Source organism: Siniperca chuatsi, linkage group LG6 (genome assembly GCF_020085105.1).
Source record: "Siniperca chuatsi isolate FFG_IHB_CAS linkage group LG6, ASM2008510v1, whole genome shotgun sequence".
NCBI lineage: Eukaryota > Metazoa > Chordata > Actinopteri > Centrarchiformes > Sinipercidae > Siniperca > Siniperca chuatsi.
The window spans coordinates 15270143-15284114 of NC_058047.1; the positions used below are offsets into that span (position 1 = coordinate 15270143).

A 13972-nucleotide genomic window follows, 5' to 3' on the forward strand; every position below is an offset into this window, starting at 1 on the left:
TCCAAGGGCAAAACCATTCGCTCTCTGAGAGGGGGGGGGCTGAAAGAAGTGCTGGAGTTTGCACTCTCAATCTGGTACCAACGTGACGTTTGGTGTACTGTAGGGCGTACATGTTAAGTCAGGACACGTTATTTTCAACGCTTAACTAGTTGTGAGTGAAAACAAAAGTCTTACCACAGCTGTGAGTTACATTTGGGACACCTTTAGGTCATTATTTAACGTAGGTTTTCCGGTGCAGCTCTTCCTCCACAAGTCGCTGATACAAACACAGGGAAGCCACCTAGCAACTGTGTCGCTGACCATGGTGCTAAAAAAACAACCCTGCCGATAATGGGTGCGACCCGCTCAGAGGTCATTAACGTCCCATTCACTTCTTATTACCTAGTAATAACGTGGAAATGTTCCTCAAAATGTGTCAAATGTGACTCTTGCTTTCATTGTAAACTACATATTTTCTAAAAGAAAGTAATTTTCAGTCAACTGAGAACTAAAATGAAGGATTGGTTTAGATTATTTTTCTTTTCTTTAATCATGTTCAACTGAATGCATTATTTCTTTTCTTCCTACCATGGCATTTGTTTCCACTTTTTGACTGGTTCTTTGACAACACAACTATGATTTTTGCCAACAAAGGCATTCCCCGTAAGGCTTAGGTTACAATAGTTTGTTTAGGCGTGTTTATTTTTCACACTTATTTTATTCAGCCATTCATTCATATACTGATTTATTTCAACACCTCAAAGACGACCACACTGGCTAACAGGCACGTCTGAGCAACTGGCTTTTGATGCAAAGTGTTAACCACACTAGAGGTGACACAGTGTCCCTCAGGTCTATGTTTTTGTTAAAATAATGTATTCTGATGTAACACTTCTGATACTTGCAGGGTAATAATTATGTAGCATTGTGTCCCCTTGGAGGTCAGGGCTCACGGTCAGGTACAAAAGAGTACTACGGAGTTAAACAATATATAGGATAGCACTTTCCCTACAAATAAATTCAATATGTTTCACATAAAAGCAAAAGCATTAGAAGAAAGAAGTAGTGCAAAAAGGCTACAAGTGGTGGGCCCATACTGTAGCATGCCTCACCTCTCATTGATGTGCTTTGTCGACTAACAAATGACTTGATTTAAAAAACGATGGGGTTTGAGGCCGTTATTCATTAACTATTAACTAGTCACTAACATAACTAACTTGTGCAATTATCATTTTAGACATTTTACAGTGCATGTGTACTCTAATAATTAAGTCATGCCTTGTGAGCAACTATCTTATCACCTGTGGCCTTGCATATGCAACTTAAATCACAATTAATGCTTAGACGGTAAATCAAGATTAAGAATTAGAGCTTTTGTTTTTATTAGCATTTTAAATAACTGATTGGCAGTTACCTATTCAGTTAACCTTTGCTCACTCAAAACAAAAAGAGAACATATCACGAACATTTCAACCTCAAACCGAGACGTCTATAAATGAAAAGTAATTGCTAATGCCGCTCATCACAAGGAGTCACCCAACAGGTGTTTTCATGTCCTCAAATCGAAAGTCTGCATGTTTTCTTCCAGATACACTTGCCTTTGTCAAAAATGCTGCATTCAAGTCTCATTGGAAATACAGAAACCCTCTGCTTCACGATTGCAAAATTAAGGATTTTCATCACTTAATTTTGTGACCCGAATTCTTAACTGTTACAATTGACTGGATATTTCCATTGTGGTAGATAGTACAGTATTTTATTTGCTATATTAATACTCATGACCGAAGTCCATGACTTCATTAGTGGTAGTGTTTGTAAGCTGAACATAGAGTTAAACTCCATTTGATTTTGGATGGTTCATTTATGGTCTATCTGAAAACATGGTTAATTAATGAAAAATGAAACATGAAAAATATTGGAACATTACATTTACATGATATGCACCTTTTACACCTATAGTATTAATGTCTCCGATCTCAATAAAAATGTGTTGCTAATCATTTTCTAATGATGAGATCTATTTTTCTGTTTTCAAAATAAAATTGTCTTATTGCTTAGCATCATATTTGAATGATTATTCATGTGGATAAAATTAACTAAAGTAAGTTTAGTGTGAAGGTAGCTTTTTTTTTGTGAAATATTTTCTTGTCTTATTTCTTGTCTTCTTATCTTAAGCTTACCCATAGCTGTTGTCTTATGAATATTCAGGATTACTGGGTCACCATCACACTAATAATAATAATTTTGAGAGGCAGATTTTAGACACTGAGGGATCACTGGTCATTGGTCAAAGTGATGGAGTCTATTTAGTAAAGCTAAATATGACTCATATGAATATAAGAAACAACTCTTATCTAATAAATCAAACAAATGTATATACGTATACGTATCGACGATTTCAGACCGGCACCTGAACGCAACATTTCACTCATCAAGTCTTTCTGTGGGTATTCCCATGCGACGTGAACGCAGCACAAAACGACAGCAGGCAGAGGTGAAAAGTCTGGATCATGTTTTCATTCCAGTGGAGGCATACTTGAACGACAAGGACATTGTGAATAAAGATCAACAGGGCGGTTAGCAGAGCACGTCGAGGTTCTGTCCACAAAGAGTAGACATTGATGTTGATGTTAGCCAACCAGCTAGCACAAGCTGAAATTTGTTAGCTAGCTAACAGAGGACCCTGTTAGCTAACCGCCACCATCATCGCTCCTAGCCAGCTGTGCATCGCCCTGTCTTCCTACGATGGGAAACGCAGCAACTGCCAAGAAAGGCAACGAGCAAGAAAGCGGTAAGCACCTGAAAACCATCCAGCTAGCCTCACAGCTATATAACATTAGCTATTGTACAGCGTGAGCTTGCTTATCATGAAGTCACTGGAGAGCAGCCTTTAGCAGTTGTTGTCCAGTGTTAGCAGACAGTACAGGAACATGGGCTGCAGAGAAGAACCATCTTTGGTAGGGCAGTTTACAAGACGTGTTAGCTCCCTCGTAATGATTTCTGTTTGCTTATGTCACTTGGAAACAGTGCCACAGATGATGCATCTAGCTAATCATTGAAAGTGACATATGAGCAAATTGCAGTGCTTTCTCTGCTGTGGCAAACAGGATGGTGAGGACCTCAAAGAAAGATCCTTGACTCAACGAAATGAAAGCTCTTGTAATTGCTTCACACTGTAACATTTAACTGAAGTTATCCAGGCACCATGTTTAATTTCCAAAGAGCTAATATCAGCTGCCTGGAGCCAGATAACATCAGCAAACATTGGTTTCTACCAAAGCTGCAGTACAAGGCCTAGTCACAACAGGTACCTGATTACCACTGACAGACAAGTTGACCAGAAGGCTGGTTTCTAGTGTAGCTTTGTTTTCATCATTTAAATTTCTGTTTACATTTTAGTTATTTATTTATCCAGAGCGGCCCACACTGGTGTAACTCCAAAACAAACCCACATTTCTAGAACACAAGCATTTATTTTGTTTAAGTATGCAGCATGAGTTTCAGTTCGTAAGGGTGACTCTAAGCATAAGGGAAAGCTCTTTGAAGAACTGCATTGTTAAACTTTACCACCAGAGAGCACGGTAACCAGGAGATAACCTCTCTCTAAGTCAATCAGTCAGTGGGTGTTACAGGCTTACAGTTTCCTTATTAGCACTCTGAATGCACCACAGCTGTGCAATGTTTTTGACATAACATTAAGAGGATGGCCTTTTTGTGTGCTTTGCTTACTTTGTATAACTTTTTCAAAACAATGACACCATTTGCATGGGAGACCAATAAGTGTTTTCAAATGACACCACACAGAAAAAGCAGACATGCAGTTGGCCACTGAAACTGAAGCAGCAGAGTACTTGAACAGGAAGCTTAACTTTATGTGGTTAGCCAAGCATTGCAGTGCACTTGGCTGCATACAGGAAGCTAGTATCACTCATTGGTCTTCAGTCTGAAAGCGGTTACGTGTGCCTGTGAGCCTTTTCACTCACGCATCAAGAAATTTGTCTTAAAATGGCCCAGGGAAAGGATCAATCCTTCGCCAGCCGTATTTTCCACAAATATCGTAAGAGTAGCCAAGACAACAAAGGACAGGAGAGTGAGGTGCCTCGTATCTCTGAGTTCACCATCATGTGGGATAAGTTGAGTAAGTGCAGTGTTTGCTTTTACACTTAAAAATGTGTCCGCCACCATCTGTAGCTGTGAGCAGGGCAAGTCTCAGCCTGCGTGTGTAGTTCTTGTTCGCAGGAAAACTGATTTAGATGAAGCTTATAAAATAAGCCAAGTGGCATATTTGTATAAATTGTACTGGTCTTTTATAGGGTTTGATTAGCCTTTAAGTGTGATGATATGTTTTTTGTTTTGTTTTTTTCATGTACACGGTTGTCCAGTTGGCCATCATTACTTTGTCAGGTCTTAAAACTTCAAGCAGCAGCCCGGTTTCACAGCCTTTTATTGTTCAGAGTTTCTGCTTTCTTTCCTCATCAGGTTCACGATTGCTGTATTTTTTGACACGTTCTTGATCCATCAGAGACATCAGTAAAAGCAGCTTAGCTTAGCTTAACACTTTGTAGAACAGGCCATTTGAGGCGCTTCAGTCGCTTGCATCATCTTTATATCTCTGTCCTGTCACATTTGTGTACTGTGTTGCAAGTATGAAATGTGTTTTTACTGTATGTGTGCTTTTTACAATGTATTTTCAATCGCTGTTGTTTTATATTCTTTGTGACAGATATTTGTAGTTTATTTTATTCAGTTTAGGATAGTCAAAGCCTCCTCCAGTACTGGTAAGAAAGAAAGAGAAAGTTAGGTTCAAATATTGAAGACTACTTATTGTGCAGAATCAAACTCATATAAACAGAAATATCCACTTATTGCTTAATTGTAAATAATTTACAAAAATATATTTTAATATAGATGCTGTACAACAGTATATACCCTTGACTATTGGTTTTAGCTAGTTTTCAGAGACAATGGAAGAAATATGTCTTCCAATCAAAATAATCTTGTTTCAATGTAGGTTTAACTTCTGTCAGGTGGTAGAGATACCTTACGTTGTCTTCTTCAGTGTCATTTTGTTGTGTGTTGCATTTAATCCACTTGAATCTCCAATGTTCTTGTTTTAAGCACTTCATAAATGTTTCTTCCTCTCTTTCTCTTCTCCATCATTTCCATCCATGCGGGTGAATGTTCCTGCAAACCCTTGGTGAACTGTAGAGACTTTTGGTATGCTCATTTTTCCATGAGCCATCCTAAGTCACAGAGAGAAAGCTTTTTCTGCAGTTTAGGCCTACCTGGCTCATATTATCCTATGTCTAAATGATACTAAGATTGAGGTTAATTAGGAAGGTCTGTCAACATACAGCTTCCACATATATAGCAGTCCTTCAATTCCAGGTATGCATTTAAATCAGCAACTGCACACCAAGTGCACCACCAACTAGACATTAGATACGTGCCATGACTCTGTGACTTTGGACATCTCATGTCTGCTGTGACTTTCACAATGCACTGTCTTTCTAATGCCTGCACTGTAGTTTCAGTTATGCTCTGCATTTTGTCTTTTTTCTCTTCCCATTATTACTGCCTCCCACTTTACTCCCACCAACTCCTGAAAGGGATGCAGAATAGCTTGTCTTTGAATTGGCCAATTCTGTAAAGTCCACAAGAGCTCTTTGCATCACTTTATTAATAAAACTTTCCTGCTCAGACGTGTGGTTTTGAGTTTTATTAAAAAAGGTATTTTTTGCTGTTTTGTCAAGTATAGTCCTGCACCCCCAGTACTTGACATTTGCCTGACCTTAAAATGCATTTGATTCCCTGAACATGTGAACTGCCTTTCTTTATTTTCCTGAACACGTTGAACTGCCCCAGTTTGTTATTTCCCTCAACATGTTACCTGACCTTGTGTGAGTACCAAAATGCTAATTGTTAAATCACACTTCTGTGTCTTTTTATAGTGAAAGAGTTCTTAGCTAAAGCCAAAGAGGATTTTTTAAGAAAATGGGAGTGTCCACCACAGGTAAACTTTCATTTCCCTTAAAACTCTGGACTCAACTGTTTTTCATGAGGCAAAATGATTAGATATTTTGTATGATAGCACCTAACCACTTCCTCAGATCTTGTTGACTTGAATGCTAGCTGATTGCGTAATTGTACTGTGTCAGTAAGAGGCATTTATTGTAAGAGCATGTCCATCCAGCTTGTGTGTTTTTACTCTGAGCTACATGGAGACAAAATGTCCTACTAGTGGCATCTATCTATAAGAGCTGCAATTGGACCAAACTTACAAGCAGAAATGAAGCATTTTAATTATTAGTTTGCTGTCTCACTTCCACTGATAATGTTTCCTCAGAGCACAACGGGCCTGGATGACTTCGATAGGTTCAAGACTCTGGGCACTGGCTCATTCGGGCGAGTTATGCTTGTGAAACATAAAGAAACAAACCAGTTCTACGCCATGAAGATCTTGGACAAACAAAAAGTAAGTGCATAGCTTTAAAGAAAACATTTTTCCCTGATAGTGTCACAAGTCAGGGTAGTCTGTGAAAAGCAAACTCCTGCATGCTTGACAAATGCTGTAACTACATAAATGCGGTGCATCTCATAAAAGGAAATGGAGCGTTTCCTCTCATGAACTGCCAGCATGTTATCATTGAAAACCTCAGAGGCGCTTCATATGAGAGTTGCGATCTGTGCATCGCTCATGAAGCAGTAATCTGTTCCCTTGAATTTCACATTATTAGTTCAAGAGGTAAACCTGTCTGGCTTTCTGTTTAAGCTGTACTGCAGAAAGACATCCTTTTTACAGTGTATGGCTGCTCACTTGGCTTCTTATTTTGTTTCTTAACACTTTGTTGAATGTTTATTAGTCCATCACAGAGGCCTTAAAGGATTATTCAGTTTTTTTGTTTTTGTTTTTTTTTTAATCCCACATGCTACTAATCCTTTACATTTCAGGGCTTACAGGTAGCCATTGTTTTCCATTTTTAAACACACAACTTAAAAATGTAAAAAATAATGCTATGCTTTGAAAAATGATAATTGCCATTGGCTATAACTTGCAAAAATCCTTTTGTTAACTTAAATTTTCAATTAGGCATACAGCGCTCTCAGAAATCATGAAAAACCATTTGGGTGCTTTACATTGTATTTTGTAAACTATATAACACACACACACATACTCAGTTATCAAGAACATACTATACTTAATATAGCCCATGTACTTATAGTGTGCCTTGTTTTTTTAGGTGGTGAAGCTGAAGCAGATAGAACACACACTAAATGAAAAGAGAATACTACAGGCCGTGTCCTTCCCCTTCCTCGTCAGATTGGAGTACGCTTTCAAGGTACATGCTGGCGCCCACCACACCAACTACATGGTTACCACATTATCAGTGTTTTCATACCAAGGAATCCTAACGCTAACCTAGCAGACCTTTTGTGTTCACCTTTCGCAGTGCTACAGTTGGTACAGTCCATCTCAAAATATCCAGTAAACAACCCCCATAATGTACCATAACAGAATCTGATTGGGGTGGTTTATTTCCCATCCTGAAAAGCACTTTTCATTTAACATGTGATCAGTTGTTATGCCCCTGCTTAAACGTTTCTTGCTTTGATTAACAGGACAACTCAAACCTCTACATGGTGATGGAGTATGTGCCCGGTGGAGAGATGTTCTCACACCTCAGACGTATTGGAAGGTTCAGGTATAGCGAATATAGAGCTCAATTTTTTTATTTTAAGTATTTAATTTTTTATTTGGAGTTCTGTGTCAGCCACTAATACCTGGACAAAGACTTAACACAGTTTTCACTTTTGCTCACTGTGGTCCGACAATGTCATGGATGAAATAGCTTGAGACAGGGATTTTTAAGGTGGCTATACAATGAATGATTGAGTTTGCACCTTCATTCAGAAGAGACTTGCGTTCATATATTGCACTAATATCTGACTGTCCACCCTCCTTTCTTTCAGTGAACATCATGCAAGATTTTATGCAGCTCAGATAATACTCACCTTTGAGTACCTTCACTCCTTGGACCTCATCTACAGAGACCTGAAGCCTGAAAACCTGCTCATAGATCAACATGGGTATATCCAGGTACACAATCTATGTAAAGCTTATAATAGAATAGAAAAGTAAAGTGAATGGAAAGGTATCAGTAATCAACAAGTTCTGTCTGTAAGCCATTAGTGGAGGGGGTAATCAGAAACACTTTGCACCCACTTATCAGCTGCTAGTAGAAAACAGTCAAGAAAGAATGTGTGGTTAGGTTAGATATTTAAAACACATAGGCTTCTGTTAATAGCCATGGTTCTGAAGTGTAGTACATGTTTACTTTGCCCTTACGTAGTTACTTTTCTTATCACGCTCCTTTTGTTCATTCTTCAGGTCACAGACTTCGGCTTTGCCAAAAGAGTAAAAGGCAGGACCTGGACATTGTGTGGAACTCCTGAGTACCTGGCTCCAGAGATCATCCTCAGCAAGGTGAACCCTTTATACCCAACACAGCCCACATTACATTTTATTACTGTTAGAAAGTAACAGTTAGAAAGTATTAAAACAGTAACCAGTTTTTCATCATTTTGGCTCTGTACTCAAGCACACTGGATTTCAAATGAAACAATGACGATGAGGTGTAAGTGCTGACCTTCAGCTTTTAGGCTCTTCACATTCCTATCTGGAAAAAAGTGTTAAGAATCAAGCCCTTTTTATGTATAGAAACAATTTCATGACATATTCCTGACTGCTCTGTGTGTCTCAGTTACGGCAAGAAACCAACCTACAGCCTTTAGAAAATAATGGAATTTTTTCTGTTTCTGACTCTTCCAGGGCTACAACAAAGCTGTGGACTGGTGGGCACTTGGAGTCCTTATCTATGAAATGGCTGCTGGTTACCCTCCCTTTTTTGCTGATCAGCCTATCCAGATCTATGAAAAGATTGTGTCTGGAAAGGTAAGCAGAGACAGCCATGCGCAATGTTTTAGTTTAAATATTTTAAACATTTTAATGCTGTTTCATTTCTCTGCTTGCCTTTCAACCACAAGCATCCACTTTGCAGTGTTTCTCCAGTGTTTCTTATCACTCTTTTACATACTGTAACCAAGCATATTAAATTAAATGGGTGAAAAACACGTGTCTTTGTGTTGATCATGGGTGATAATCAATTGTTCCCTTCTTTTTTTGCCTATGTAGGTACGATTCCCCTCTCACTTTAGCTCCGACCTGAAGGATCTGCTGAGAAACCTGCTCCAAGTAGACCTGACAAAGCGATTTGGCAACCTGAAGAATGGTGTAAATGACATAAAAAATCACAAGTGGTTCTCCACAACAGACTGGATTGCCATATATGAGAGAAAGGTAAGTATCTGTTGTGTCATAACATGTTTCTGAATCCAGAAAAATGCTGTGACACATCTGTTACTGTCCATCTTTTGGTTCTTGTTCTTAAAAAATTTACAGAACGTCAAAGAGATCCAGTAAGAGCCGCTAGTTTGCCTCATATTAAAATGTTGCCCATGTTACTTTCAAAGTTAGACTCACTACTCCAAAATATGAATATATTTCATTCATTACATCTTGTTATATTCTTTTGTATTTAGCATCTGTATTCTTACCTTTTTAAAATTCTGGACAAAAAATTCCTCTGCATGTTTCTCTGAATAACCACAGGGCAGCTTGCAAAGTCAGATGATAGACCGCTATTTTTAAAAATCTGTATCCCAAACCTAGTAAAAATACTAACCAGGAGGCAACATCATTTGCCGCAGATACCACTAAATCATCTGGCCTAATGACAGTAATGCAGTTCCACACTAGTTACATCTGAAGTAGTTTTTAGGGCTGCGTAACGCGATGAGGTGGCTGCTCAGATTTTACAAGGCGGTTTGGTCTGTAGACATACGAAACTCAAATACTTCCGAGATATATTCCTCTAAAAGCTTGATTTAATCTAGAAAGAACTTTATCAGTACCCCAGTGAAGGCTTCAAATTCAAAATGTGTCAATAGTATTGTCAGTTTATTAGTTGTAAAAAAATAAAAAAAAAAAAAAATATAAATAAATTTAAAAAAACACCAAAATAATCAAGACACGAGGTGATTCTTTTTACTTTTTTTTTTTTTTTTACCACTGAAATTCATGTTTTGTGCCCCTTTTTTTCGTAAATTTGTTTTGGGGTACAAACACATTCTCTGTTAGCAGCCATGATGGATCGGGCTGTGAAAACAGTAACACGTCTCATCTATTTTCTGATGAGTGGATTTTAAGACCACCAACCAAGACATCTGTAAAGAATATCAATCAATGCCAATCTGCAACTAATTGATCAGAGCATCCCAAGTTCTAGATACCTGCTGTATTGGAAGAACACTGACTCTTACCAAATAATTAACACAAAAATAAGCAAAACTTGTAGTACTTTAACATAACATAATTTACATTTATTAATTTATAATCAGAAAAAAAAAACTTATTTTCTTCTCTATTCTTAGGTTGAAGCCCCCTTCTTGCCAAAGTGCAGAGGACCGGGAGACACAAGCAACTTTGATGACTATGAAGAGGAAGAGATCCATGTCTCACAGACAGAAAAGTGTGCAAAAGAGTTTGCTGAGTTCTAGTGAGTGGGCAAGAGTCCCATCAGGGCTCACATGTTTTGGGATATTTGCACTTAACTTGGGTTAAGGTGGAACTGAGGCCGTCACATGTTCAAAACAAATGCCTCGTTCCTTCATTCCACACAGCTGAATGAGGTCCTTCTTGCCATGATCCTGCGTGCAGCAGCACTAACCTATACACGGGCACATTATGCAGACACCCCTCGTGCTGCAACACAAAAATACTAGACCACGTTCTCATATTTTGTCTTTTTTCTTTAGTTTTTTTATGTTTTGCCACTTTTGAATAGCCTCTCTCCTCCTCATTTCAATTCAAATAATAATTTGAAAAGCAACATGAAAACTAATATTATGCCCATTTTCATGTGGCACAAAGAGTGGTTGATTGTATTGCACATATTGTGATTTAAGCTTTGTGGAAAATAGAAGGGATTATGTTTTTTGATTCAAATTTCTAACATTGAGTTTTTTCAGTTATCTGTCATCTGTTACATGCCTGAGTGTGTTTTAGGGTTTAGTTTATTATTCATTAATCACGAACACTTTATTCATCATTCTGGTGTCCTTAAGACCTAGAACCGTCTATTTGTGCATATAGAAATATACATATATGAGACATAAGATTTTCAAACACTTTTTGTTGTTAGAGCATGACCAAAATTCAAACAAAGATGATGTTTAGTGAAGGAAAAGCGACAATGATTACTTCTTGAAGATTCTGAGTTTTAGCACTCGGGCATTCAATTCTTGAAGAGATGGATTAACAGTGACAAGTGTTATTATGGGGCAGAAACTTGTCAGTGCTGTATTAACTGATCAACTGTAGCATTGTTTTATCCATATCTGGTCACAGGACATTTCCTTTTACCTCAGTCTAGGTGTGGTGTTAAATGAATGGAATGAGATGAGATATTTTTCAGGTACAACTCTGTTTCACAAGGAAGGTAAACTGAAGGGGTTTGAGTATTTCACTCCACACAACAGGTCATCTGTACTTGATACTTCCAGAAATGTATGATTTGCATTGACATGGCATTTTATAGCTGAAAGGTCAGTTTGTTAGATTTTCTTGAGTATGTTGTTGTGGGTGAGAAGCAGTGTAGGTCACATGGACACATTTTGTCCATTTGGGGTTGGTTTTCGATTTTGTTTTTAAATGCTAATTGTGCTTTAGCAGAGCACTTGGAAGTCATTGTGTAACTGCCATATTTGTTTTATTTTCATTTTTACTTTTGCATGTTTGTTACGTTTATACAGCAGTGTCACAAAAAGCTAATAGTTCCCGGAAAGTGTTCCCATCTTCTTTTTTTTTTTTTTTTGGTTGTTTTGTTACCTTTTTTAAAAAAATTGTTTCATAGCCTGGGACATTGATGCATTAGACAGGCAATTTTTATCTGAGTGACATATTCCTCTGCATAATCCCGTGAAAGCAAAACAAAATCATTAACCATGAAATAATAACAAAAAACTGAAATATCATAACCTTAAAGTATTCATTCATCTTGGTCACTACTTGGTTGAAACATATACTTACCTCAACTATAGCTTGTAGTCTCTTTGCATCATTTTTTTTAACAATTTGTACACTGTGATGGAGCAATATTTGCTCATTCTTCCTCGCAAAATTGCTCAGGCTGAGTCAGGTCAGTTAGAGGACGTTAACATACACAAATGTTGGTCTTGTTACAGATTTTCAAAGGGAATAAGAGTCTGACTTTTGAACATTTTTTTCCTTGTAAACCACTCCTGTTAAATTATTGTCTACACATATGAAATACATATTTTCTCTCCTCAAGAGAAATATAAGTTTTATGAGGGATTTTTCTAAACTGGGCACCATTCATTTCCCATGAATTCTGACACATTGCCTGTCCTTGCTACTGAAATGTAGTCCCTGCCTCCGCAAACTCCTCACCGGCGTGACAGGTTGTGTATTTAACAAGTGATCATAGAATCTGTTTGTCAAAGGTTCAGTACCTACAAGGCCAAGGTGTCCACTTGTTGAACTTCCAGATGTCAGAAAAGCCCTGATTGCTCCTGCCTCTGTGATCCTTTGATTCCCCAGAGGGAAGTTTGTCTCTGCCGTCCATACGGAGGTCAGAGTCTGAGGTCATTTCTGCAGGTCGGACACTCAGGGTTGTGGGGAAATCAAAGTTTTTGCATTTCACAATAATGTATTTCAGTTTAACATCTCTTAAGTCTTCTGAAGTTTTGATCATTATTTGACATGGTGCTCAAGTGTTTGTAGATGAGAAAAATGCAATTTAATCAAATTCAACAATCTTAGACAACCAAATGTGAAAAAGGTTTGGGGACTGAAGGCTTTTTTTAAGGTACCGATGTGCTGTATATGGATATTGGCAATGCCTGAATTTAAACTTTTTTTTCATATATTGAGCACATGATGTGGCATTTTATTTAGCCCTAATTTCATTTCAAAAGGCACAAATGTTTCGTATGCTGTTTTTATTTATATTAGAGCTGTCTAATTAAATTACATTTTAAATGTTTAAACCTGCATAGTTCTCAGTATATATAAGGAGACTCCAACTGTTCAAAGTGTTATAAACAGTGAATACATTGGATTATTTATTTGTACTTTTTTTTTTCATTTGCCCTTATTAAAAATAAAACATTTATAGAAATAAACATATTTATTACCACAGTTAATACACATTAATGCCTATTTAAAATTTGCCTTTTAATTTAACTTTTTTTTTCTTTTTCTTAACCTTTTTTGTTTTATTTCTTAACTTAGGAAATTTATTAAAGGGGATCCAACATTATTTTTCCAGTTTGAAGGGGCAAACAGAATGTAATGGCAGAATCAATGACATGTTTTATTTGGACAAACTTTGAAAGCTTCACCTGGGGAATTCAGCATGTTTCAATCCAAACTGCCTGTGTGTAAATCTTCCCAGAAAGTGTGTAGGAAATCCACAGCTCTTCTTATGTGTCATTTATCCCCCATGTGTGTAATAATGTTTGTCATATTTGATGTAAATGATGGCACCTTTCCCTGAGCCACCTCACACTCCTGACTGAAGGAAATCAGTTTATGAGTTCTTTGTAGCTAGTCACACATGCCAGTATGGGATCAATAATATGAAATGTGTCTGTATTTAGTTTGTGGGATATTTTGCACATCATTTAGAAGGCTGACATGTTTTTCCCACCCATATTTATTTGTGTTTGAATGGGGAATATACTTTGCTGTAGCAGATTTTATGTAACAAAGGATATGTCACTATAATAAATTCTTTTTATTAAAAAAAATAACTGTTGGTATTCAGTGTGATGAGAAATATTGTTCTATGTGTAGTAATGACAGTGATGTACTTCAGCAGGTGGTTGATCGTGCTGTACTACAAACGCTGGC

At 37.4% G+C, this 13972-nt stretch overlaps 1 protein-coding gene across 4 annotated transcripts; it reads left to right on the forward strand.

Moving 5' to 3' along the window:
* Nucleotides 1-2405: 2405 nt before the first annotated feature.
* Nucleotides 2406-13872, forward strand: prkacba (protein kinase, cAMP-dependent, catalytic, beta a). Of its 4 annotated transcripts, XM_044199045.1 has the most exons (11): nucleotides 2406-2770; nucleotides 5188-5196; nucleotides 5931-5992; nucleotides 6326-6454; nucleotides 7221-7319; nucleotides 7600-7682; nucleotides 7951-8077; nucleotides 8369-8464; nucleotides 8810-8932; nucleotides 9173-9337; nucleotides 10471-13872. In XM_044199045.1, the coding sequence occupies exons 1-11, from the start codon at nucleotides 2725-2727 to the stop codon at nucleotides 10594-10596; spliced, it is 1065 nt and encodes a 354-aa protein (XP_044054980.1). In that variant the 5' UTR covers nucleotides 2406-2724; the 3' UTR covers nucleotides 10597-13872. The 4 variants fall into 4 exon arrangements, with proteins under 4 accessions (XP_044054980.1, XP_044054981.1, XP_044054982.1 ...); XM_044199046.1 differs by lacking the exon at nucleotides 5188-5196 and having other exon boundaries at nucleotides 2409-2770; XM_044199044.1 differs by lacking the exons at nucleotides 2406-2770; nucleotides 5188-5196 and adding an exon at nucleotides 3726-4117.
* The last annotated feature ends 100 nt before the right edge of the window (nucleotides 13873-13972 follow it).